The 27,475-nt window shown below is 35.7% G+C and overlaps 1 protein-coding gene across 1 annotated transcript in view; it reads left to right on the top strand.

Moving 5' to 3' along the window:
• PCDH17 (protocadherin 17) overlaps positions 1-15,982 on the top strand; it is an 87,888-nt gene extending 71,906 nt beyond the window's left edge. The window contains exon 4 of the mRNA XM_074153148.1: positions 15,245-15,982. Within this exon, the coding sequence (XP_074009249.1) occupies positions 15,245-15,927 (683 nt within the window). The 3' untranslated portion in view covers positions 15,928-15,982. The remainder of the gene's footprint in view (positions 1-15,244) is intronic.
• The last annotated feature ends 11,493 nt before the right edge of the window (positions 15,983-27,475 follow it).

The raw sequence follows: 27,475 nt of genomic DNA, 5'->3' as shown, positions 1-27,475 counted from the left end.
CAGTGGGCTGTAGGGGCTAAAAGTAGCTATGGTAAGATATCCCAGGAACATTTGATAATGCAGATGCACTCTACAAGATTACCATCATTGGTTTTCCTCTTGATTATGTTTAAAGAAAAATTAACTGCTAAATAAGTGTGTCAGCTTTTCAGAGAACTGTGACTGATGTTTTATGAACAAAGTTGTTGACAGTTGTTTATCATCTCAGTCTGACTGTCTGAGAAACACCGATTCAACACTTGAATCAAAAAGCACATACCAAATTTAAACTGAGAATTTATTTTAGGAAGGAATATTTCATTTGATGTTGAAAGCCACATACTTAATGCATGGAAGAACTCAGTCCTACTCAAACTTTAAAATAAGAATTTTGACATCAGAATTGTTTCCAAGAATGGAATCACTGACTGGTGGGAATTCCACGTATTCTGCTCTATATCAGTAATTTTTTTGTCCCTGGAAAGGAAAGAAGTGATATACTATGACTTACTTTTGGGCATCTCAGGTAAATTAAAGTATGACTCCAAAATCCAAGGCTAGAAGTTCTGTACTCTGAGGACAGGCAGGTAGGCATGAAAAATCTGGTACATAAATATGGGCTATGATTCATGAACTTCCCTTCCTTTTATTTTCCTAGTTAAGCAAAAGCTAAACGTTTGCTCTGGTAATATTTGCAGAAGATCTGTAGGGTTGAACTGTAGATGAAAAGGAAAATTGGAATTTAGCACCTTTTCATGGTATCCAGTACTTTGCTGCATTTAGGATTCAGCTAGATCTGTGAGCCAACAGAGCCTGGGCTGCAAAAACAAGGTACAGCTGGACAGAAGAGTTGGCAAGAAGGATGTTGGCTCTCTTCTGCCTCTAAATTCCAACAGGATGGTGTTCTAGTCGTACATAAGGTGCAAACTTGCTCTGTAGACAAAGTACTGTTGATCAGTTGATCTGGATTTCTTTTGCTAAATTTCTGGGAAAAAAATTTAAAAAAGGCCACTTCACACCATGTCAAACATCTTGCTTGTGTAAAGGTGGCAGCACCTCTATATCAGCAAAACCACTCCCTGCTAAGCTTCTGACAAGATCGCAGTTGGAGCCAGAGCTGCAGCTGCAAGAAGGGGGTGGATCAGCTACAATTTGCCTCAATGAGAAGCAGCAAATCCCAATGTGTTCTTTCAGGCATTCAAAATGCAGCACTTTGACACAAATTTTAATTGTGTAAAAGATGTAGTAGTTTAGTATAACCATGGTAGCACAGTATTAAGGAAGAAGGAAAGTTGCTTTACTTTTGCAAGAAAATAGCTCAGGGGGAAAATACTGAATACCAGAAAACTTAATCTGACTAGACTCTGAATGAATATTCTGTGGAACTCTGAGAAGTTATATATGCATACAATCACTAAGTTATTAGTTTGCAAGGGGACAATTTTCCTACCAATGGCAGAATGATGTGCATTAGGAGCACATCTTAGGAAAGAGGACTAGCGATGCTGAGTTAAACACCTAAATCCCATCTACATTAAATTAGGGAATATTGGGCCCTTAGACCCAGGCAATTTTCTGAGTCCTGAAAAGCTTAATACAACTAATAGGACCGATGGATGTACATGTCTAACACAGTGGTAGATAACTTCAGGATATCAACTTCGTGCACATTCATAGGCAGGCCTATCTGGGAAGTGCTTTAGATCTGGACCTGTCACCAACTATCTGAATGGCTCGTTGAATTCATCTTTCTCCACTGATTCTAGAGGCAGCATAAGAATTCTAGCCTAATTTTAATTGTCAGAAATTATATTATGTGGCTGTCTCTGTTTCTTGAATGAAATTATTCTCTCTCTTGTAGCTGCTGTTAGGCATCTGATGAAACTAATATTCAGCCTCTGAGTCTACTGCCTGTGGGGTTTTTTTCATTCTCTTGATTGACAAGAACTCTCCCTTAAATAGCAGATTAGATAGAAGCTCTCTCTGGTTTGTTTCCCTATTGCATGATAATAAAGCTTAAACAGGAGGAGTGAAAAATCTATGGTCTGTCTTCCTGCTCACTAGGATTTAGTGCACATGGTAGGAGGAAACCAGGCTCTTCAGAAGATGTCAGCTGTAGGAATACCTTTTCCCTGAATCCTAAATAAATTTAGGCAGGTACAGTTGCCTTAGGAAAGACTATGCTTTGTAGTCTTGCTCAAAGAAATAAACCTTAGTACAAGGAGTACCTTGAGCATACTTCATTTCTGCTATCATGAATGTCAGATATCAAATCACCCACATTTTTTTATCTTACTTTACAGGAAGAACTTGTTTCTGTGTATTTTCCCAATTAGATTATTTCTTTTTTTACTTTGCTTGGTGTTTTTGAGATGAACATTGACACAAAGGTTAAAATAACTTCAAAAGACCTTCAATTTAGTATTAGTTCTATGCAGCTACTTCCATCTTTTACTGTTCTGCATGGTCTGCCTAACCAAAGAACAAGATTTGCCATGCTCTTTGATCTTTTAAAAATATATTGAAACCTGAAATCAAGTGCTTTGCCCGAGTCTTGACTTCATTGGCAACAGCGAGCTGAATAATGTACTCACATGTAGAGTCACCCTTATATCACCTAAAAAACAAGAGATGACATCTCCTCAGAATCGGTCCAGCTATGCCTGGCAAATGATTAAATGCTCTGAAGTCTGATGTGGGTAACAAAAGGAGGGTCAAAAATAAAGAAAGGGGGAAAAAGAAAAAAAAAGGGAGAGGGGTGGATAAATAGAAAAATGAATTCCAGCTAAAACAACCCCATTTGATTAAGAGGCTGTACAAAGTGCCAAATGTCATGCTAAGGGCGTAATCTCTATTTAAAGTTATTCAGACGGCAGAGCTAAAATATTTCGCTGATACCCATAGTGCAGAGCTCTTTGCATATCTTGCTAATAATGCAAAAATAATTCTACAAAAATCACATATATCCTTTCATTTCTTTCTTTTGCTCTAACCATCTAGGTTAGAGGTTTTTTACATAGTAATACTTGGGGCAATTAAGTCTGTTTAACACAGAGACAGATGCCAGATGTATGCATGTAACAGTTACAGAGGAAGCATATGCGTAGTATCAACTCTACAAATAGTCGGGCTCCCTAGGCACTCGACAGTTTTGAAGCTAAGGGAGGGAATGTTTTTATGTTATAACATTTTCCCTTGGTGGTAGCAAATTAGCTGCCTTGTATCCATCTTCAGCTGGAACTGCAGAGAGTCACTTGAGAGCTTACAAATAAGTTTCGAGCTCTGCTAAACTGTTTCTTAGATACCTGAGAAGTGGGATACAAACCATGCCTGTGCTGTACAGGTAGACTTAAAAAAAAGTTTTATCTTTTTTTCCGTAAAACAATTTTTTCTTACCTTAATTCCTTAAAGAATTTATTCAAGGTCAGGCTGAGCCTTGCTTTCAGATATGGTGCTTCACACACAATTTTTGTCTCCTTGGGAATTAAAGCAATTCTTAAAGAATAACAAAGAAAAGCTACATTTTTATTAGGAAACTCAGAGACTGATTTTGAAAAACTGTGCAGGAGATATTTGGGCTCAGTTGTCTCTGCTTCCCATTATCTGTGATACTAAGAATTCAAGCCAATAATAACTGTACAGGTCTCTTGCCTTTTCTTTCCAATAGAACAAAAAGGCTGGGAGGAGGGAGAGCCATTAAAATCAAGACATGGTGTAAAGCATACATGAAACTCAAAATCAAATAAATATTTTAGTGATAAGTTCCAGTAAATGAAAAGGTCTCTTTAAATACCCCAAGAAAGTTGAACATAATCCATGCCTAGAAAAGGTTTTACTGCATTTTATAGCAAGTCTGCCCCATTTCTAGGGGTGTAGTATCTTCACCACCTCTACAGAGTAAAGATTTTCTTAAAGGAAATCAATAGACTGACAGCGACTGACATATTCTGAATCCTTCAGTAGCTTTAAAGTTAGCAGTTGCATCTTTTACTTGTTTTGCCAGAACAGTGTTTAACTTATCTAATGCCTCACTGCTGGCTTTCTTTGGAAGGGTGTTCAGATAAGTAAACTGAGGGCAAAGCTAAGAGAAATTACCCTGACTGCATCTTGGTCATGATGTTTGTAACTAGCCTTTAATTCTTCTCCAGGACTAAAATTAATTTCCTATAAGAACATGATGAGGGCTCAGTTGAGTGGTTGCTAGAGACCAGAAAAATAGCTTCTAACAGTATAGCAGGCTTAAAGAGTGAAGATATTAGTAAAAACAATGAACACATAATGACAACATCTTTGGAAATAGTTCCCAAATTACCAATTTTTCTTAAAGATATGTTTTGTCACATCACAGTACTCTGACATCAATACAAAAGTTGAAGCTATAACAAATGCAAAGATGACAGGTAAAAAGATGACTCTCAGTTGAGCAGCTCAGTGGCTGCAAATAAAAGTAACTAGCAAGAAAGATTTTTTGTATTAGTGTTAATATCTATAATCTCATCTATCCTTGAAATATAAGAAATTGATCTGGAATTTAAGGTTCTTGATGAAGGATCTGGAGAAAAGAAGATGTGAATATTCTGAAGTCATCTTGCAGAATATTCATTTACAGTTCATGGAGAACCTGAAAATATGTTATTGAATATGTTTACAAGTACAATTATTTTTGTCAAACTAGTTATATTTAGAGAGTCAGATCTGAAAAAGGCATCCTTAATTATTCTTTTTGATTGATCTAATTGGACTATTATCTGGGCAGAAAGCTAAGCAAGGTAGCATTATGAAACTCAAATTCCTAAGACAATGCAGGTGCTTCATGAACTTGTGTAAGGGTAATCCCATTCTGCAAATCTCTTTTGAAGGTGGTAATAAAACATACCAGCAGCAATCTGCTAAACAATAGTCTAGGGCACCATCTAATCAAACAATAATGAATATGTTACTTAGCATAGCATAGGGGAGACTCTATATGAAGCTCTTAAATAATTTTTTTTTTCCTAAGAAGGTATTTCTGTATCTGTATGTACGAGTGAGAGCTCCTTAAGATGCCTGGACAACTTCAGCGTTTTTCTGAGAGCAGCATCATGAAAAATGTTCTTCCTCCTGTTAGATGCATTGTACCACTCATGAAGTCCAAAGTATATGACCTGTATATGACATCAACCTTTTGAAGCAGAGAATGATACCCAGTGGGCTTTTCCATCTATAAGTATGAAACAGACGTGGTCCCATTATGTCTGGTACAGGAGATTTGGAATGTAAATCCAGGCATGCTGGCAGGAATGTGGAGGAAACTACTCTCTTTCATCCAAGTGTCCATATTCTGAGTGGTTCAGCATCCATATAGCCTGTAGTCATTTTTTGTGCGACTTTGTACAGGAAAACAGCATTTGAAAATCTTTACTGCATTGATTCTGTTTTGGACAAAATCATGCTCCTACGTGGAACCTGACAGACTTCTTCCATTCAAGAGAGTCTACCTATAGTCAGGATGTAAAGAGAGCTATCAAAAAGGCATAGAAACAAATTTCTTCAGAAGCCTTTCATGTCTTTCTTCTCAGTGGCACCCTCATCAGTCAATGTCTGTAAAGAAGTTGTCATATCCAAATTTGAGACAAGCTTAAAAAGCAAAAACCTTGGTGCCTTTTAATTAAAGATTTGTATACTGAGATAATTGGCAACCACTGAGGAAGGCTCAGTGGTGTAATATATAGCTAATCGTTGGTGGCTTGACGGTGTGACAGATGGGGATAGCTTCTTTAAATTATGGAGCTTTTATATTGGTATTTTCAGGAAATGTCAACAGCCTGATTATATTTTCACTAATGGTGTCTTTCCTACCCATTCATTGCTTTTGTTAGTCATAATCACTTGTTACCTCGTCTCCAACTGTAAAATCTATTAATATTCATATAGGATGCCTTACAATGGGCCTAGTTAATGACTGGATTCCTAAACATTGCCACGGTACAATATACAGTGTTAGTATTAAATAAATATTACAAATTATATATGGAAATTATTAATTTTATAATTGTGAGTAGATTGCAATAAAGTTAGTAAAAAAGAATGTGAAGTTCATGCAAATTTTGAAAATGATTATACAAATTCAGTTAGATTTCAGATTTAAGAATCATTGCATTTTTAGGTGCCAGTACTGAAACAATCCCACTGTGAAATCTGTGGAACTGCCTTGATCAAGAGTAGGAAAATGTGTTATATTAAAAATGTTCTTTCTAACAGATCCAGAAGCCTGTTCTCATCTGTTAATTACTGCAGTTTTGTTTCTCTTCTTTTCCAGGAAACAGCTTTTGGGCTTTACAACAAAGATTTGCAGTTTAAAACTATGAATCTGTCCGATCACTAATATTTCCCTGTAGCTTCTCAGCTAAGCACAGGGCTGGCATAGCTAGTCCTTGCACGTTTCCTCCCTGCAGCCCTAGGCTAGGAAGAGTTTTTTTATGGTGGGATGGGGAAGAGGCAAAAATACCTTTTCATAACTGTAATGTGGTCTTTTTACTGCAAATTAGAGTAGGTGCCAGACTGACTTCAAGGTGAACGTCGGAAACCAAAACTGGTGTCCATTCTCAGCCTCTCCTCTTTCTCCTCTAATACAAAGAAATGAGACACCTTTTTTACTAGTCATATATATTCAGTTCACTGCCAACTATAGACTTCTGTGTTTACACCTTTAAGAAGCATAGTGAAAAATTTCAAGGGCCGTGAGCTGTGCCTGGGCCACAGATAGAAATTGTTTTTTCTCCTGTGGAAGTTTTGATGTTGTTGTGAATTTTGGAAGCAGAGCCTATCCCTGTCTGTGACTCACAGGTCTGATTTGCCTCCAGAACAGCAAGGCAGAGGCCAAAGACCCATTGTTGGGATCTGTGGACCAGCCCGCTGTGAGGATGGAAAATTTTCAGGTAACAGAAATATTTTCTTGTTCTTACACCATCTTTAAAGAAAAACATGTGATTGCCATTAAATCATAAGCATGAATTTAAAGCATACTTCCATAAGAAGTATATTAAATGTTCCCATAAGGAAAACGATAAATGTTCTGTAGTGCGCTGTGGAATCCTGAAATATTCCTCCAATATTTATGGTTTGGGACAAACGTGAGATAGAGTTAAATCCATAGGCCCACTATTTTTTTATGACTTTTAAAATGTTTTATGCCATGTCAATATAAAAACATATATTGTCTTTATCCTGTTTCCAGAAAACAAGCAAGCAAACAAACAAACAAACAAAAAACTAATAAAAGCCCAACAACCAACAATGGGAAACTCTGTAAGGACTACAGACCTCAGAAGCTTTTAGTTATGATATCAGGAAAAGACCAAGAGATCCAAGAGGTTTAAAAAAGTAGCAGTCCATTCTCATTTTACTGCCAGTCATTTTGCTAATCTGAGCTACATAATTGCCTTGCCTAACTGAAAGGAGCCTTTAAACAGACAAGCCAATATAAATACTCAGATTGGAGACAGCTCTGTTTAATAACAGCAAGCATGTGTATAGAAGTATTTGTTTACCTCTGCTCATTTATGTCAAAATCAATTGTAATTAAACAGGAATCCAACCACAGTAGTAGTACTTTAGCTGATTGTTCTCATCAGAAGTGTCATATAGCCCCAGTGTTTAGGACATGTCAAAGCAGCCCATTATTTCTCTCCTGTAATAAATACCTACTTATAGCCTTTTCAGTTCTTTAGTAAAGGCAATTGCCTGTCTCAAAAAAAGTAAGATACCATTTCACCATGAGCCATAAAAAAGTAAGACAGCAATTCTGGGAGGTTTTCTGGTCATAGTACAGAAATTACTGAAGTTCTGAAAGGTAGAGTTATTTATATTCTCTATTAGAAATTAGATGCCATTTATTGTCCATCTGTTTACACATATGTCCATAAAAAACAGATTTTTCATATCTATTCAAGGTATTAAATTATGTAAAACATATTTTATTAGTCTAAAGCAAGTACTGGTTGGGTGTTTTTATGTCATGTGTTTGTGCTTAGACCATAGAAGTATAAGCTACAAAGGATTTTACATCTTGTTTCATTATTGAATGAATTCTGAAAGGAAATATTTTCAATAATGAATACAAATTCACAACATCAAGAGTGAAATGAATCTGTCTCCTAGGGAAGCCAATGTGAACCCCATGCATGCACTCAAAGGCAGATCTTTCTCTTTGTAATGTGAAACAAGGGTCAGAAAACATATGCATTACTGTTCAGCCTGTAATGCAATGAAGAATGGAGCATTTCAAGAGTGAAGCTAGATGGTATCAGCAGTGTGAAACTGCATGCTTCAAAAAGAAGACATATATTTTGGAGTGGGTCCTCCAGTGTATTTTTAATTTGGAGCTGCTAGTTGATAGCCATTCCAGTCAACTGAGTCAGCCAGTGAGACCTCCCTGACAATTAATGATTATTTTTAAGCTTCCATATTTATAGAAAAGAAGAAAAAAAAAGTCAATTAGGAGGAGATGTTTATGGAATAGTAAAAACTAGGTGTCACCTGTTGAAAGAAAAAAAGAGTAAATAATTAAGATATCTGAAAGATAGACTAGCATTTCCTGGGACAATAAAAAATAAGGAAAGCTATTGACATTTTAAAATATTCAGTGTTATTCATGTACTTAGCTAGCCATATCCTCACTTAGCCTTCACTGTTGAACATATGCTACATTTTTTTATACTTTGTGAGTAAAAAGTTCTTAGAACAGAATGCACTTGAATGACTGTTTACCAGGTTATATTTTATAAATTATAATGATCTGAACTCTTTCTGCTTCATTTAACTTCAAATACAATTTAATAACATCATTTACATGTTTTGGGAGGAATATGATTGAATAGGTCTATATCTAGGACTAGGTATAGGTATAGGTATAGGTCTATGGTCCAGGCTTGTGTATAGGGGAAATCAGGTTTTAAATATATGCATATATATACGTATCTTTACATACATATATACGTATATATAGAAGCATATATGTACATGTGTATATACACATATTTAAAGTCTACTTTTCCCTACACAAAGCAAAGCATGAACATTTACTTCTTTACATGTGCAGTACTTTGATACAGAGTATAGTCTTCTTCATCTTATAAACATAATACATGAAATACTTTTTGAAAATGTTTATATGCTGATGTTTTATGTACATGGATTGTTTACTTTTCATTTGCTTTTCTGCTTTGTGTGCTTATGTGTAATTTAAATAATTAGGGTCCAATTAAATTAGAAAAGATATTGTATGTATTAACTCAGTTTGACTACATTGAGTCACTGTTTAAAAAAAAATAAATCTTGAGTTTCTTCTTTGTTATTATGCAAATTTCATATAATTAGTAAGTCAAACTAAGATATCTCAGTTTTAGACATTGAAAGGAGTCAGCTATCTAAAGCATTAATTAATTAACTTTATAGTGAAATATATTTAGGGTGAAATCAGTACCCATATTTAATTCTGTTCACAATATTTATGAGGAAAGTGTAGGAAATTAAAGATAGCACAACAAAAGTTTCTTTTGCTTTAAACTTGCTACAGAAGGCAGATGTTAAATATAGCTCCTCTGGTAATATAGAATAAAATATGTAAGATATGTCTTATGTTGCACCAAAATACATACCTTGCATTGCATTTTATATGTTGCCAATGTAACTTTCATTCTACACCATCTTAAATTTCTATCCAGAATACATTTCCTATCTAGGTGTCTGTTGCTTCCAGATAGCTTGTTTCCTTTTTTTTTCTGTGGCTGATAATTTAGCAGTTCTATTTTAGTGTATGTTCTCCCCTAAGTGCATAAAGCACTTCTGACTGTTTACCCTTAAAGCTCCAGAGAGTTAGGAAAACCTCTAGGCTGCTTCTGTTTATTGTACACACTTGCGCTGTTAAGGGTTTATTTTCAACAGGAGGGAGACAAGTATAGAGATAAAGACTGATGGTGCATATCACTTTACCAGCACATCTTGCTGTACAGCACAGTGTATGACCTATTTTACGTATATATATTTATATATTTACCTTTAAATTGATTCTATTTTCTCATATATACTAATTTGGCCCTCGGTGGTGATAGTTCACCTCGTGTTTATAGTTTCTGCTGCTAGTACAAAAGTGCCTGTTTGATTTTCTTCACTGTCTGCTAGCTGTAGCCATCAAAATTACAGGTTAATAGTGAGACAAGCAGCTTATAATGTATGATAATCAATACTCAAAATCCGTTTCCTATGATGTGACATAAAAGAGTGAAGTGAAAAGACAAAGATTTTCAAGACTACAGCACCAAAGCTCAAGCAATGCAGGTGGTTTTCACTTCAAGGTCATTCAGTATTTGTTTCTTCTTCTTTTTTGGCTTCATATTTAATTCAGTCCCTGCTAGGATGCCCAGGGAGCAGAAATGGAAAGTTAGTCAATACTGCGAGTATGAATGCAAGTATAAAAACTGCTTTAGCAAATGCAGGAAATGAGAAGGGGAAGGAAGTTATGGCACACAATATATATAACATATATATGCTATATGATATATATCTCTTTTACTTAGAGATTACAAGCAAACTTAGTATTTTTATTGACAGTAATGAATAATGTAAATACTGTGTAAGACTTATGGTCATACCCAGTGTGTATTTATGCACATGCATAAAAGCTAAGAATTTAAAATCCTAGGACAACTTGCTTATAACAAAATTAACTTAATCTTGAAATCTTGTCTAGTCTTGAAAATCTCAAAGCATAGTTTTTGGCACAGTACTGAATACTTAGTGTAGTTAACTTATTTCCAGTGGCTGAGAATTTCTCTGATCTTTACCTTTCATCTGAAGTTTGTTAATTTCAATCTCAGTTCAGGGAACAATTTTATTAATTTTTTTTTTTTTTTTTAATCCAAATACAGTTCAGTCACGTTTTAGAACAAGAGACAGTGCCAAGATAGAACTTCCCAGTCATATATTTCATATGCATATATATGTGTTGTCAATGTATACAGCAAATAATTGTATATAGACATATGAACATTTATTTAATGTATTTTAAAACAATATGACACAGAATACTACCTGAAAGGCAGGAAGAGTTTTCCTCCTACAGATGGTCTTTTTGTGGTTTAATGAAATAGTTTGTAATGCATTGAAATCTTCCCAATTGCATTCACTGATGGTCTGCCAGTACACTATGAGCTCTTGACACGACACATTAAAGTATGTTAAAGAAATGTTAAAAAATGTAAAAAGAATGTTTTACAGGAAGTACTTTTTTTTTTTTTTTTTTTCTGTGAAAAAGAAAGGAGCAAAGAGGAATCCTGCTTTAATGGAATAATTGAAAAGACAGAGAGCAGCAGAGAAAAGTGTTGGTCCATTGATTGTGCAGTTCTGGGCATTTTATGGTAGCTAACATGCAGCATGTTTTTATTGTCATCTTTTGTTAAATAGGGACCAAAATTATTTACAAAAATTTATACAAAGGATAGTTAATAAAAGTAAACAAAATAAAACAGGTAGTTGGAAAGCTGATTAATTACTTAAGGAAACCTTTAAAGGTGTCAGAAAACTTTTACTCAGCATTGTCATGAATTCCACATAAGAAAAAATGGTTTTAGATATGGTTAAAGAAAATCCTAAACAAAACACCTATTATTTCTTCTTACTATATAGGTCCACTTTTAAAGCTAGAGGCTAAGCTTGACAGCAACCGACTTGGTAGGATTAGGAGGAAGAGAAAAAGAATAAAATTAATAAATAGCAAGCATTTGTAAAATCTGAAGTTCTAGAATTAATATTGAAAGGGTTGGTCTTGGGGCAATTTTTTTGTTTATTTCTCTTGGATTTCTGTGATAAAACATAATCAAATTTGGCTAGTGTTAACTAGCCCATCCCATGCTAAAGTTTGGAACCTTTCTCTCCAATGCTTTTGCCACATGTACCTTTTAAAATATATTGATTTTGTTTGGTTTGTGGAGTTTTATGTTTTCTTTTTTGAGAGAGAGAGAGAGTAGCAGTTTCACTTGGCTGTTTTAAGCAGCAGCTGTTTGATGCTGTAGAAGCTCCGGAAAACTAGATACAGAGAACTTTAGTGGAGGTGAACTGATGGGTGGGATGAGGTGTATAGCACGAGGTGTGTAGCAATGTCTTGTATTTGTGTGGCTCCCTTTTCATTAAGCAATTGTCACCACATATGTTGTCTCTATGGTTATGCATACCAATGACATCTCATTCAAGTGAAGTAAAATCAAAGACCACAAAGTTAAATCTCTTCATTAAACTCTTCTCAGTTCTGTCACGATGTTATGGTGCCCGGGTAGGGGATGTCTTTTACCCTTGCTTTTTGTTACTATAATTCTGACTTTTATTGCACATTAAAACCAGCGTGCAGCTTACTTTTTCCTGGAAGTCATAGATTCATAGAATGGTTTATGTTGGAAGGGACCTTAAAGATCTTCTAGTCCAACCTGCCTGCTATGGGCAGGAAGGCCTTTCACTAGATCAGGTGGCTCAAAGCCCTGTCCAACCTGACTTTGAAATCTTCCAGTGATGAGGCATCCACGACTTCTCTGGAAAACCTGTTCCCGTGTCTCATCACCTTTATATTAAAAAGTTTCTTCCTGATTTACAATCTAAATCTCTCCTCTTTCAGTTTCTGCAGCCCAGGATACAATGTTTTTTCTGGGCTGTGAGTGCACATTGCCAGCTTATGTCCAATTTTTCCTCCACCAGTACCCCTAAGTACCCCCCTTCTCCACAGGGCTGCTCTCAATCCATTCATCCCACAGTCCGTATTGATACTGGTGATTTCCCTGAATCAGGTGCATGACCTTGCACTTGGCCTCGTTGAACTTTATGAGGTTCGCAGGGGTTCACTCCTCAAGCCTGTCAAGGCCCCTCTGAATGGCATCCCTTTCCTCTAGTAAATCAACTGCACATCTCAGCTTGGTGTGATCTGCAAATTTGCTGAGGGTGCACTCAATTCCACTGTCTATGTCATTGATGCAGATACTAAATAATGTTATCCCAGTGTGGACCCCTGAGGGACACTACTCATTACTAGTTTTCACTTGGACATTGAGCCATTGGCTGCAACACTTTGCATGCGACCATGCAGCCGATTCCTTGTCCCTCTAACAGTCCATCCATCAAACCCACTTCTTTCTAATTTAGCAGCAAGAATATTATCAGGGACCGTATTAAAGGCCTTACAAAAGTCTAGGTAAATGACATCCATAGCTCTTCCCTTGTTTGCTGATGCAGTCACTCCATTGTGGAAGGACACTAGCCTAGTTAGACAGAACCTGCCCTTGGTCAAGCTTGTCTCTAATCATCTCCCTGTATTCCATATGTTTTTATATATCTTCCAGAAAGACCTGTTCCATGATCTTAGCAGGCACAGAGGTGAGGCTGATTCATGTCTGTGAATTTTATATTTAAAGACTTTCCATTGCATTCTTTTCCTCAAGAATCACTCTCTGTCCTCCTCTCTCTGTACCTCATTCTGTCTTGCTTTTGATATTTTTTTAGGGCTTACACCAGTCTTAGATCTTAAAATCTTCAATGAAGGGAGCACATATACAGAACAACTTTTTTTCATAGAACTGTATCATTAGCAAGTATCAGTTCTGAGTAAATTATCTCACCCTGATTTAACTGATCATTGTGACATAACAGAGTCTGATTTAAATTTAAGTCACATATATTCATGTCTTTTTAGAAATGTGAACAGTCAAAACTGTTTACACTATTGGATTCTAACAGATCATCTTTGGTGTTTCTTCTGTGTCAGGCTTCTGCTGTACAACTGTCCATGAATCTAGTACTGCCATTATTAGATTACTAGGAATCTTTTTCCTAATTTAGAAAGATGATGATCACTTAAATTTTCCCTATCTTTGGGTCAGCAAGTTTGTTCTGCTTTTCTGAAGACCTGTTATGCATGTCTGTTTGTGTATGTTTCACCCATACATTTAAAGGTATACTCATAGTTATTTGTCTAACTGGAATTCCAGGCATTTTGTAAATACTAAATTCCTCAAATAAAATGAATATTTGAACCCATCTGCCTATTTTGTGGAAGAAAATGTTTAATAGCTAAAGACCAATGTATAGCTGATTGAAACCTAGAGATGATAAAAGGATTTATTCTGTCAGTATTTACTAGAGAGTACTGATAAGAAGAAGAAAAATAAAGCAACTTGAATCAGAGTTGTGTTTTTCTAAAAAACAGATTTCAAGAGTATTTTAGGAATTTTCCTTATCCCTGACATTGGATTAGAGTCATGTATACAATTATAAAGTAGTAAATGGTGATCCAAACATATTTATTAGTGTAAAATGACAGACAACCTCAGGTCTTTAAACAGAAAGTTTTCTTTATGTCTTTTTATTATAGAACCGAAAGTATCAAAATTTATGTTCTAAAAATGTAATGAATAAAAAAGTCTTCTTTAACTATATTCTTTGAAAGAAATAGGAATATAGAAATCCTATCTGAAAACATTATCAGTTCAAATAGTGTGTCACGGTTTGTCATTCTTCCAAATTGTATGTATTGAGCAAATCCATTTTCACTTACTTGCACCAAAATAAAAAAGGGGAAAACTGATTACATGATCCATACTCATGTCTAATAAAATTGCAATATGCACTTTTTGACAAGCTTATATTTAATGCATACTGATGGAAAATTCTAGTTCTCTGTTCTCAGCAGGAAAAGTAGGCTTTTTAAGAAAACCTTTTTATTTTGTGACTGTCACACAACATAAAAATTATAAACGAAATGGAGGTGACAAAAATGAAAAGCCAGCTTGCTGATTTTTATGAGTGTTTGTATTTCCAGAAAGGCAGTCATTGCTCAGTTATTTGATTTGAAAAATTAATCCTGATAATGCCTTTTGAGTTCCTTAAGTACTGTTCACTCTTTTCTAGGATGAGTTTTACAGAACAAAGCCTAACAGATTTCTACAGCAGATTAGTTTACAGATGAAGCTCAATTCCACTGAGAATGATTCTCTAATGACCCCTTTATACTTCCATTGGGCTGTGTGAATGCTTTAATACATACAGAACAGTTAAATAAATCTATTGTCTCAACTAACGGGTTTATGCAGTCCTTCTGAAATATTTTAATTATAGCTTCTTCTTTTTCTCCATAATTAAGAAACCAGATGTCAAGTAAGCCCATCACGTGTTGATCATAGCCCATCCATTAGTTTAGAGAAATCCACTTATAATTAGAGTTTTTTTCTCTTTCTCCTTTGTTTTACAGAGCAAGAAGAATGTGTTAACTGCACAGATGAATGCAGAGTGCTTGGTCATTCTGACAGGTGTTGGATGCCACAGTTCCCTGCAGCCAGTCAGGCTGAGAACGCAGATTATCGCACAAATCTCTTTGTACCCACAGTTGAAGCTAATGTTGAGACTGAGACATACGAAACTGTGAATCCCACCGGGAAAAAGACTTTTTGTACATTTGGGAAAGACAAGAGAGAGCACACAATTCTCATTGCCAATGTTAAACCTTACTTAAAAGCCAAACGTGCCCTGAGTCCTCTGCTTCAGGAGGTTCCCTCAGCATCGAGCAGCCCAACCAAGACATGCATCGAGCCTTGCACCTCAACAAAAGGACCACTGGATGGTTGTGAAGTGAAATCAGGAGCCTTGGCTGAACCAAGCAGCCAGTACTTGTCAACTGACAGTCAGTATCTATCGCCTAGTAAACAGTCAAAAGACGCTCCCTTCATTGCATCAGATCAGATGGCTAGGGCCTTTGCAGATGTGCATTCCCGAGTGAGCCGAGACTCAAGTGAGATGGACTCTGTTCTGGAGCAGTTAGACCGTTCAGCCCGGGATCTAGGCAGGGAGTCGGTGGATGCCGAGGAAGTTGTGAGAGAAATAGACAAGCTCTTGCAGGACTGTCGGGGAAGCGACCCTGTGGCTGTCAGAAAGTGAGGGGGAAAATAAGGACAGGCTGGCAGTTACGTTCCTCTTCTGCTGATTAAAAGTCAATAAATAAATAAATCCCCTGGTTGTAACAGATTTACAGGAATGAAGGAAGACCAATGCTGCTTTAAGGCTTTTAGTGAACATCTGAAGTGCCCACAAGTATGTTCTTTTCACTGCTCTTTCTTTTTGACAGATAACACTGGTTTCATTTTGACCAAGCTTTCATTAGGACAGAGTCAAGTACACTAAGAACAAAATGAAAGAAGGAGAGACCATGCCATTTTGACAATCTGATAGGAAGGTGTGAGAAAGGTGGAATGGAAATACGTCCGATACTTTAAGACTGTCCTCAATAGCTGATGCTGACTTTACTGTTTACGTATAAACCCCAAGAAAAACAGGGTTGAATAATTCTGATCTGTGGTGGATTTCCAGCAGTCACCACAGGCTTCTACTGAAAGTCCTAAAAAGAGTTCTTGTAGTAGTCCAAGTGACACCAAACATTAACATTCATTTGTGGTAAACATTTATGTACAAAGTTATCTGCCACAAATATGGAAAAAAAAAGAACAAGAAAACAAAAAAACCCATTCCAGGTCATTATTCAACAAAGCATATCCTGATCATTAGTAAAACACTTCATATCATATTAAGATTAAATGTAAAATGATATAGTCCATTTTGTCCTGCACAGACATAAGCTAATTCACTTGATAAAAAAAAAAAAAAAAAAGATTTTAATATCTATTTAGCATTTTAGTGTCCAACAACCTATAAATAGCTAGCAGTAACTTTTAAAAAAACTGAAGTAAAATAAAGTTTAAAAAAAAAAGTTACCTTTAAGGGTAATACACAAAAGAAATTAACATTATTAACACTTTTTTATTCATTTTTGGACACTAAAATAGCTCAGGAAAGTGAAAATGTCTTAGACATCCACAAAAATCACATGATCATTTAAATGTGCAAATGTAAGAAGATTCAGTGTGTTTACATCAAATGACATATTTTTATTGATTTATTGCAGATTCAGTGCATATGAGCCAAATTGTTGAGTGTATAAGAGCTATATTGTGTATTTTATTAAATTAATATATAGTTGTGTTGCAAAAATATTTGGGCTTATATTGTAAATGGCAAGTGTTGCCTCAGTAGCTGTCGAACTCTATGAGTTTTGTTTTTTCCTGCTTCCTTTTCCCCATGGATTGTGGGAAGCAGCGCCTCAGAGCAAAGTCTCTTGTTTAATGTATGGTCTACGAAGTACTGCAGTACATAATCTGTTCAAAATGTGTTTGAGTGAGCTGATGGAGCTAACTGAACGGCCTACAAATACATCCATCAGTCATGGTTATGTGCAAGTCCTTGTAGAAGCTTCTATTGCTAGCCCATGTTTAACAACAAAAAATTACACTCGAACCAACATCTGGAACCTCCTTGGTTGTTTTTTGCTTGTTTGTTTGGTTGGTTTTTTTTTTGTTTTTTTTTTTTTAAAACACATTCAGCCACCTTGTTTAATGTAGAATATTTGATTGACCTCTTAAGAGATGCCACCATTTTCAAAGTTTTGTTGTTAGGTTCATAGAGATGAAAAACATGTCACTACCAATGGGGCATGGGCAGTATTTTATCTGATTCTTTAGAACGTGCAATTGTTTACTGCAGTTCTAGATAAACACTGCTTTTTTTGGAGGGTGTTTTTAGTTTGGTTTTCATTTGTTCTGAAAAGTATTTGCAAAATAACTTGGGATATAGTTTCTACTTTTTACTGTTTTTTCTAAGGGTACTTTTATTGCATTTGAAAAATTCAAAAATCCCTTCAGACGGAAGTTAAAAACCAACCCACATTCAAAATGAACTTGCACAGAACAAGAAGAAGCAAATGAATATAATGTTTAGCTCAGGATTTGTCCCATATATACTTCAGATAGTCTGTTGAAAATACCACTATGGCGCAGTGTTTAAAAATGTTGTATTGGGTTTATTAAATTTAATCTGTACTAGACACACATATGTAAAAGAGGTTGCCAATCTCAAATCCCTCAAAGCCATAGGTTTCATCAGTTCAAGAAAGAAAGTTGACCCAACAGCCTGTTTTGATGTTGGGATTGCTGTTAAATGGTGATTTTAACTAGTCAGTCCTACAATGAATTATCTTTGGGAGACAACCATTCTGACAGTTTGCTTTTAGCTCCTCCTGTTAAAAAAGTCTACAACTACATGTAAAAAAGGGATCTTGTACATGTCTTAAGCTACTCTCCATGTTTTGGACAATTTATGTATCTAAAATGTGGTGTTGTCTGTGTTAATTTTATATTATTTTTTTTTTGGCCAGGAGACCCGAGATTGGTTTTGCTTGATAGCTTGATAGCTTGAAATTCCATAGTGGAGAGGATTTCTTATTGTTTGATCAGTCTTTTATACGTATTTCTGTGGTGCCCATCACTTCAGTGTCTGTGCACCAAGTCTTTAGCTCTGCCAGTGAGATCCATTATTCAGCAAAATCTAAGCCAGTATGTAAATGCAGTCAAGTGATGGAAATTTGTGTATTTTATAAATTATTTTAACACTGAGTAACCAATTGTACAATTCATGTATGTTTCTGAAGACATAAAACCACAACATTCTGAGAAAGGGCTGTGCCAATGTAAGAGGAATTTACCTTAAGGCTCTCTGTCACTAGTGATTTACTAGCTTTAGCTGTTTAACACATTATCTGTATTTAGTAGTGATTATTTATTTACCACTCTGAGGTAATTCAGAATTCATGACTCACAGCTTTATAGAAGAGTTTAGGAAATCTTGCTTTTATTTAAGTTGGCTGACAACTGCCTTTTGTTGTAGATCTCTGGCATACTGCTTCCAATAAGGATATCCCAGGTTAAAAGATCTGTTTGACATGTAATGAACCAATAAACCTGCAGAGCTTATACAATGTGAGTTTTGCTCGTTCAGTTAAAATTAACACGATTGTGTGTGAAGGAAGTACAACACACACAAGAATTCAAAAAGTATTTTTTCTCCATGGTATCTCGACTATCACCACTGGAGAAAAAGGCAGCAATGAAAGATAGTTTATTTCTCTCATTCTTTACATACATGTTTTATAAGACTGAAAGAAAATATCTGCCACATGATTATAAAAAGAATGGCAGAGTTAAGGGACGCAAGCTAAGTAACTAATAAAATTGTACTGTACACTGTGAATAGCAAATAAGGCATTCAGTATCTTTTTTTTTTCTAATTAATGGAAGCCATCAACTGGGAGTTCCTTAAACAATTGCCCGCTCAAATCAGAACTTTCTTTTTCTGTTTTGTTTTGGGTTTTTTTTTCTTGGCATATTTATCAGGAAACAGATTCTCCTGAACTGTGATTTGCCACTTGAGAGTATAGGTTTCCCAGTCCAAGTTACCCCTAGAAGACAAACATTGCTCATAGTGGAGCAAGATACATCATTCAAATAAACTTTCAAGCTGCTTGCTATCCAATGGAAGGGAAATTGCTGAGGTCAAGAAGGGGTCTGAAGCCTAGCATAATATACGTCCACTCATTATTGTTTAATTACTTTCTTTTAACATTAGGCAGTGATTATTATTGCATTAATTCAAATGGGAGTTTTGGCTATCAAGATTTGTTGATTTGAAGTGTAATTGAATGAAACCTGATTATGGTTTTGACTTCTCTGGCCCAATTGTGATACAGGTTGGCATTCACATTTATCAGCCCCTGTCTCCCCATATGGCTCAAAGTTGCACCAATGACTGGTGAATGACACAAAAAACAAACAAAAGCAGCATACATTGTATGGATTATCTCAACCGCTATTGTTTAATGGCTGTGTTTAATGTGACCTATCTGGAAAATGAGGACTACAAATAAAAAGCAATTACTAATAGTGGTGTTGCCTGCTTTTGCATTCATTAACACAGAAGAAATGTGTTAAACACTGCATACCACAGGGAGCCTGATGGTAATTACTTTGGAAAAGCAACTTGTGGCAATGCGGTTGTTACAGCTAGTTATCAGTTTGCCAAAAAAATGACAGTTCCTGTTTCATTTATTAGAAATGTGTAACCGTTTTCTCTCAACAGGAAGGTGGTGAAGAGTTTTCATCAAGCTGGGTAGGTTTATCTTTTAAGCAGCTGATGTGCTGAATCCCTACGGGCTGTTATTTGCTCATACGAACATGAAGCTGAATAAAGGATAGTTTGGTTTAGTACACTGGTGCTAGTTCACCAAAAGCATTATAAATGCGGGTATAAGTTCTTAAAGACTGTCAGCCCAACATGAAAGATCAAAACACTGCTTGAGTATACAAGTGGAGAAAAAAATCTGAAAAATGTAAAGGGTTGGGGGTTTTGTTTTCTTTTTTTTTTTTTTAATGTGTCTTTCTTTAGAGCTTGAGTAAAAGAGGTAAATAATTTTATTCATGTTGCTGTAAACAACATGACAAAATGCTGGGAAAAATATGACTAGTTCTATGTCTGGTTCTTTGAGTTTGTTGTTATAATTTAACACTTTTATTAACCTCTTCCTTTTTTTTTTTTTTTTTTTTTTTTTGTTCTGTTTGAGCAGCATGATCTACCCCTCAGCTTATGTGGCCCTTTCTGTCTGCTTCTGTGTGACTGTAGAAATGACATACCAAATAGTATAAAGCCTCCACACGGGATTTTTTGGGAGGGCTGGGGAATTTGGTTTAGGGTTCTTCTGTTTGTTTGTTTGGGTTTTTTTACCAGTAATTGAGTAAATTGGTATTGCTTTTGACAGCAAAATAGAATTTTAGTTTGTTCAAAATACTATAGATATTATGAGGATATGTACTAGTCCTGCAGGCAGAATTACCTTTTACCCATTGCATGTTTTCTGCAAGTCTCCTTGCCAGAAACAAAACCAGCCTGCATCTATATAGCTGGCTATCCTAGGCACAGAAACCCCCCATTGTTTTCTTCCCTTTTTCCTGCTACATATATTTGTCTTTCTACAGGCTGAATTCCAAAATCTAGCAAGCCACTGTCTGTGCAGAGCCCTGCCAGAATGTACCTTATGTTGCTGAAGGCCTCATTGGACATGGGTTGTTACTGTCTTGCTGTCTTCAACTGTGTGTAATTCAGAGCTTGGCTGGATCCACAGTATATGTAGAACAAGTCATAAACCATCCTGGCTTTTCTTTACCCAGAATACAGAGTCATTGATTTCTCATTTGGAAAATGGCCAGTCTGTCAGACAGAGATTTTTAGATCTCCTTTAAGCCAACCACGTATAACTGCTTCAGGGTGTTCACTCATGGGATAAATACCCTATCCTTATCCTTTATTGAGTCTAAGACATGAAAGCAGCTGAAAGCTTATTTCTTCAGTTAGTAATGTTTCCCTAAAAATGAAATTTCTCCAGTAGAAAGAAGGGACAGCTCTCTGCTGTATGTATAGCTTGATTTGTGAAAGGTCACCTTAGTATCAGTAGTGCATGCAGAAATGGAACAGGGAATTAATGAGCCATCTAAGAATTTTCTGAGATGTATATTCCATAATGCATATGTTATAATTCAGGGGAGAGAGCACAGTATCTTGGTTTATTTATTGCTGATGGTTCCTGATAATGCTTGACTCACAAAAATGTTTAGTTCATGTTTTGGAGAAACATTTTTCTCTGATTGGGAGAACTATTCCTTTTTAATATGTCTTTTTCTAAACTTTTCTTTTTTTTTTTTTTTTTTTTTTTTTTTTACTAAATATATTCTGGTCAAATTGTGGGTCTTTTGTTAGTTTTAAAAGGAAAATAGTGTTCTGACATTGTTCCCTCCTTTAGATTATTTAGGGCTCCTCTAATACTTTGGGGCTAAAGATAATACCTTTTATTGAGGCAAGACCAAAACGTCCATAAACATTCTGTGATTTATCTGGTAAGAAGGAAGACTATAGACATCGCTTGAAACATAGATTATTGGACAATAAATTTAGTTTTTGACCTACTGAGAAACAGAATAATTAAAATTCCATTTCTGAAAACATATTGTATTTAGTGTCTTGAACACTAACTCTATGGAACTGTTATTAAAATGCACCTACTGCACTGCTGCCGGAGAACCAGGGGATCCGTTATCCTCAACTTTTTCCAAGCCAAAACCAACATTGAAGTTGCTTGTGGAAATCAGTTGATTGTTAGTGGAGTACAGAAAACATATTTCTAATATGTTTGCAAGAAGAAATACTCCTTAAAAAATTTGCAATTACATTTTGTAATAGCTGCAAATTTTCCATCATTTTAGGGGCAATCACATACAGAACTCTTTTCAGTGGTTTGATTTGAAAGTGATAAAAAATGGATTACTGTGCTGGCATCAATGTTAAAATGGAAACACCATATCTGTCTGACCACCAGAAAATGACATTTATCTATTTCTGTTATTACTGTCTTTGGGAAAATGTTCCATGCATCTATTTTTTTAACCCTTTTACAACAGACATCTTTTATGATGCTACGTGCTATAATGATTTCTGCGAGTATTCCTTTTCTTAGTTACCGCTCCCTCCTTCTCATATGTCCATTTAAAATACTTTGCATTGTAAATTTATGTCATGTAGAGAATTTAGAGCAGATTTCTCATGTCTTCAAAGAAGTTTCACACTTCATACCATACAATTAAAAAATATTTATCATAATATTTGTAGATGAGACCTCCATTTATTTCTTAAAATCCTTTGTTTTAAAATTTGATCATATTAAAGTTACCAAAATATATTAAAACTTTTTTTTTTTTTCCGAATAAACCACATCATTTTGTGAACAAATACTTCATTTGTTATTGCGAGTTCAGTGGGAGATCCTGTTGAAAGTAGTATCACACTTAGTAAACTAGTCAGCTCTAAATCAGGATATTTCCTTGATAACTAAGCATATAGCTACTTCATCTTTAGTGAAAATTATTTCTTTTTAGATTTTTTTTTTTACTGAAATAATGAGAAAAAATCATCTGATACGTATATTCTGGATAACTAACTAATGCATTTAATATCTTCTAACTATAATATGGCTCATAACTATGTATTTCATTATGAGTACATGTTTAGGGACTGTCTTAGACCAGATAAGAAATTGCATTTATTCTGAATACCCTTACAAGTTTCTATGCTTAAAGCTGTATTTGCTATAACGATGATTTTCTATTCCCTTGTGTCTCATTCTAAATTGAGAACAAAATGAATATAAGCTACTGCTATGTCATTTAATAAGGATTTGTATAACACCAAGTGAATATAGTAAATATAGCAGAAGAGAATACATGTGAAACTATTTTAATAACATTATGGTACCATGGTGCTAAAAGAGATTTAAAATAGAGATTAGCAACTGTTAATAAGTCTTTATCATTGACCACAAGATAAGCTTCTTAAAAACATTGAAGCTTTGCCTCAGTTCAAAGTCTATAGTAGCGGAAAGCGCCAGAATAAGAGCACTGCCCAGACTCTGGGCTTCTTTCATGTTATATTCTTCTGTAAGAGACTCCAGAGTTTGGTAATTATGCTTCCATAATAACTTTTACACTTGCATGCACCAGTGTAAGTAAGTGAACCAAGCTCTCTGCCACTCGGTGCTCCAATGCTACCTCAGGAGAGTCTGTTCAGTTGACTCATTTAGGGATGCAATGTGGATAGAAAGTGGTTTTGTTTAGTTGACAATCTTTTTGTACGTGTCAAAGACACTGCAATCCTTTAAAAGGAAAAGAACAATTATATTCTGAAAAAGTAGCAGGCTTTGAAAAGTAGTCTCCAGAACCCAAAAGGAAAGAAAAAAAAAAAAAAAAAAAAAAACAGGAAAAAAGGCAAATAAAACCTTGTTGATGGACACTTTTTCCTCCACAACACAGTTGATTAGCATTGTTGATGACTATACATACACCACCATTCTTTTCTAAGTACACCTGTTCCAGTGGACTGAAATAGGAGAGAGGAACGGAAGATCTAGAAAAAAAGGTGAAGCCTGCAGAATGCCAGTAAGTACATTCAGTGCTGTACTTTCCAAATAAATAGTCCTTTAAAAATGATTCATTCTCCAGTACTTTTTAATAATCTTCTCTGGACTGCTAAGATTTAAAACCACAGCAACTGCAAAAGTTATTGTGGTTGGAGGCAGAAATCAAGCTTGAGGAGGAACAAGAATATGATGCTTTGGATAGACTCTAAGTTCCTATTACTTCTTATCCCTTTAGCAGAGGTGAAATATCAGGGAACCACCATATTACTGCAACAGTAGGAGAAGCAGGAACAATTGGAGGACACCTGAATCAAGTGCTCATGTTCAAAAAGCTTTCATGGAGATTTGCCAAGCTTACTGTGGGATCAAGAATGTAAACCTGAGACGGCTCTGCTGATAACCAGTAATTTGTCTAGTCTAAGGTGCTGTTCACATCACCTCCTGCCTGGAAGAAATTCAAGCTTCTATGGGCAATGACAACACTCAACTGTGAGGAGCCACCAGGTGCTGATGCCAAATCTTGAATCCTATAGATTCTTGTAAGTGGATGCCAGCTCTCCTCATTCACTTTCTTTATTTCCTTCATCCTGAGTGTTTGTAAGGCATACTAGAAAATGCCAGTCCACGTTTCCAAGCCTCAAAGGGTGGTCTGGAGAAGGACCAACCCTTGTTCAATGCATGTGTTGGTTAGCATGGAACACACTTTTGCAGCCAGATAAAATTCAGTTGGAATTGTATTTGAAGAACCACCTGTTTGCTCATTTTGGGGATTCCTTTCATTATTATATTTGTTTTATTTTCTAAACAATCCAGAAAATCTTCAGCATCGATGAAGCTAAAAACATGCTCATTTTTAACTGCAGCATAAATATTAATCACAATCACCAATCCAGACTCAGGATTTTATTTGGCATAACATGCACAACTATGCAGCAATTACGTAAAAAGGGAAGTTATTATGAGCTGTAATTAATATACTGTGTTTCCAGCCGACTCAAAGCACTTTGCTCAGCATCCTTAGCTTTAAAGACTGCATCAAAGCAGTAGTAAAATGTACAGTAGATTCAGAAAAGCACATCAGCAGCCCTAGGATTTCTCTTCTAGTGGTGACTAGCATCACATTACTAACACAACATTTTTTGCAGACTTGTTGGATTTTATTTGTGCTGGAATCTTGCTATTTAAAAAGAAAAAAAAAAAAAGAAAGAAAAAGCAGTATAATTGCTGATTTACCACCACTGCTTAATCTAATTCAGTTCTTAATGGTCCATTTGCATAGCAGAATTTGCATTTTATTCCACAGAAAATGTTATGACTCCACCTGCCTTAGTTCAGATAATGTATCAGAAAGGGGAAACAATGGTACAAGCAAAGGAGTGATGAATCACTTACCTTTACTAAGACAACTTAAATATTGAAAGGAAAGGGAATACAGGTGTACCATCTTTGCAAATGAACCAAAAGTGCACCCAGCCCACCCCCCCCTCAGTTCCGTCCCTCAGTTTCTGTTTTATTTGGTTTCCACAGCTCAGAAGAAGTAATTTTCAAATGTGCTACTATCACATGCCACTATCCTCATAAAATTTTATTCATTGTGAAGACTGTGACAGAGAATGTGCAAAGATATATGCAGGCATATAGTGCCTTATCAAACTGTAACATCGCTAAACATAACTATCTTCCTATTGACTTGGATGTAATCCAGACACTAGAGATCACAGACAAATTACAAGCTATCATGCCCTGCCCACAGTGAGGTGATCAAAATAATAACAAATTAAAGATACTTTTTTGATCGACGGTTTATATGTATTTCATTATATTTTTGTACTTCCTTCAAGGCTCAAATCCTATGGGTGACAGCTGTCATTTTAAAGGTGACTCATTACATTCATTTAGAGAGTCCCCTAACAGATGGAAAGGTCTTTGTTTCCCAGGGAACACTGACAGGTTATGATTTGCAGAGCTTTTAATCATTTTAACAAAACTTGTACACATCTGTCAATTACTCTATTCAGTGATGTTAATAATACAGCAATCTGAGAATGACAAAGAACACTTTCCTTTTCTTGAAACTACAACTTTTCCATCAAGACTGGAAGAGTGGAACAAAAATACTTTTGAAGAGCTGTTTTCTTCCAGAGAAATGAATATAAGTACCAGTATTTATAATAACAGTAAAATTTTATTTTCGTGGTACCTGCCCATAGAGCTTTTTTCCTCTCCTCACAAGCTACAGTGAAGCTATAAATCATTAAAACATACAACAGATAAAACATGACAAGCTGGAATCACATGAATAATTAAAACCAAAGTCACTGCTCAGAACTGATAATTTTGGTCAGGTACAGAATAAGGGCCTTCACTGTGGTGCTTTTTCTGGTCCTGATAGCAAGCACTTCAAGCTCCCAAGGCTTCAGAATCGAGACAGTAGATGTATGTGTACCACTAGAAGTGGTGGCTCTGCCTCATGACTAAAACACAGCTCATTCATTATAGACCTGAGGCCACAGTCCCCTTATGTAAACCAGATATTTATTTGCAATGATACTACAAGACATCCAAAAAGCAGTTACATAGTCATTACAGAGCGATGACACTGGGTTTCTTTTTGAGATCTATAAATTCAATATCAGCAGAAATCTGAGCATCTAAATGAAAACTTTTAGTAAATAACTAGAAAACACGTAAGTAAAATTATTTTCACAACACCTCATTCCTTTTAGAATTAGAGGTTTTGGCTTTTTTTATTCTGGTCCCTACTTCAAAAACTAAAATAGCCATATTCCTTTGGATTAACTGCACTTTAGTAACAGAACCCTTCCAGCTTTGAAATAAGCTACATTTTTAAGATCTCTCAATGGAAGATTTTTGTGCATGCAGTTCTTAGTACTATTTAAAATCATTAAAATAGAATTTGAAGACCCCAAAGAAGGAGTCACAGTTCTTTTGAAGCACTTCTAATAAGGGGTGAAAAAATTTGTATTGCATAGATAATACAGAAGCAAAGCAAAACAAAACAAAACAATCCAATGCTTTGGACAGAAGAAATCTTATTGTCTCCAGACCAGTCACAGCTGGACTGGTAAGACTGAGAATTTACAAGTTGCAGTCTGCACAGGCAATATGTGCTGGAGCCAGGAATTTAACTTGGATTTCCCTAGAAGCCTAATCCAAGACTTTGAACTACTACAACCACCTTTTTGTCTTCTTCTGGAAGCCCAGATAGGTTATGGATCAGAAATGCAGTTGCTAGAATTTAACCGTGTTCCACAACAGGTTAACTCCAGCCTTAACCTCTTCTCTGCATATTCGGTATGATTTCTCTGCCATGTTTCCAGAGACAAAATAGTCAGGAAGGGTGTTTCCCAACATTTTCGTAGGGGCCTTAGACTTAAAGATCATTGACATCTCTGTATATATTCTCTTGGTTAGAGTATGGACTACGTTCAAATGCTATTCTGTAAAGTAAAATAAGTGGCAGCTGGCACCATACAGTTTTGTTATAATGAAAACATGAGGTGGTTGCCATTACACAGTCCTGCACTAATGAGAACAGTAGGAGTCTAGCATTACAATGGTCTA

Source organism: Numenius arquata, chromosome 1 (assembly GCF_964106895.1).
Source record: "Numenius arquata chromosome 1, bNumArq3.hap1.1, whole genome shotgun sequence".
NCBI classification, from domain to species: domain Eukaryota; kingdom Metazoa; phylum Chordata; class Aves; order Charadriiformes; family Scolopacidae; genus Numenius; species Numenius arquata.
This window is presented reverse-complemented; position numbering and strand designations above follow the sequence as displayed.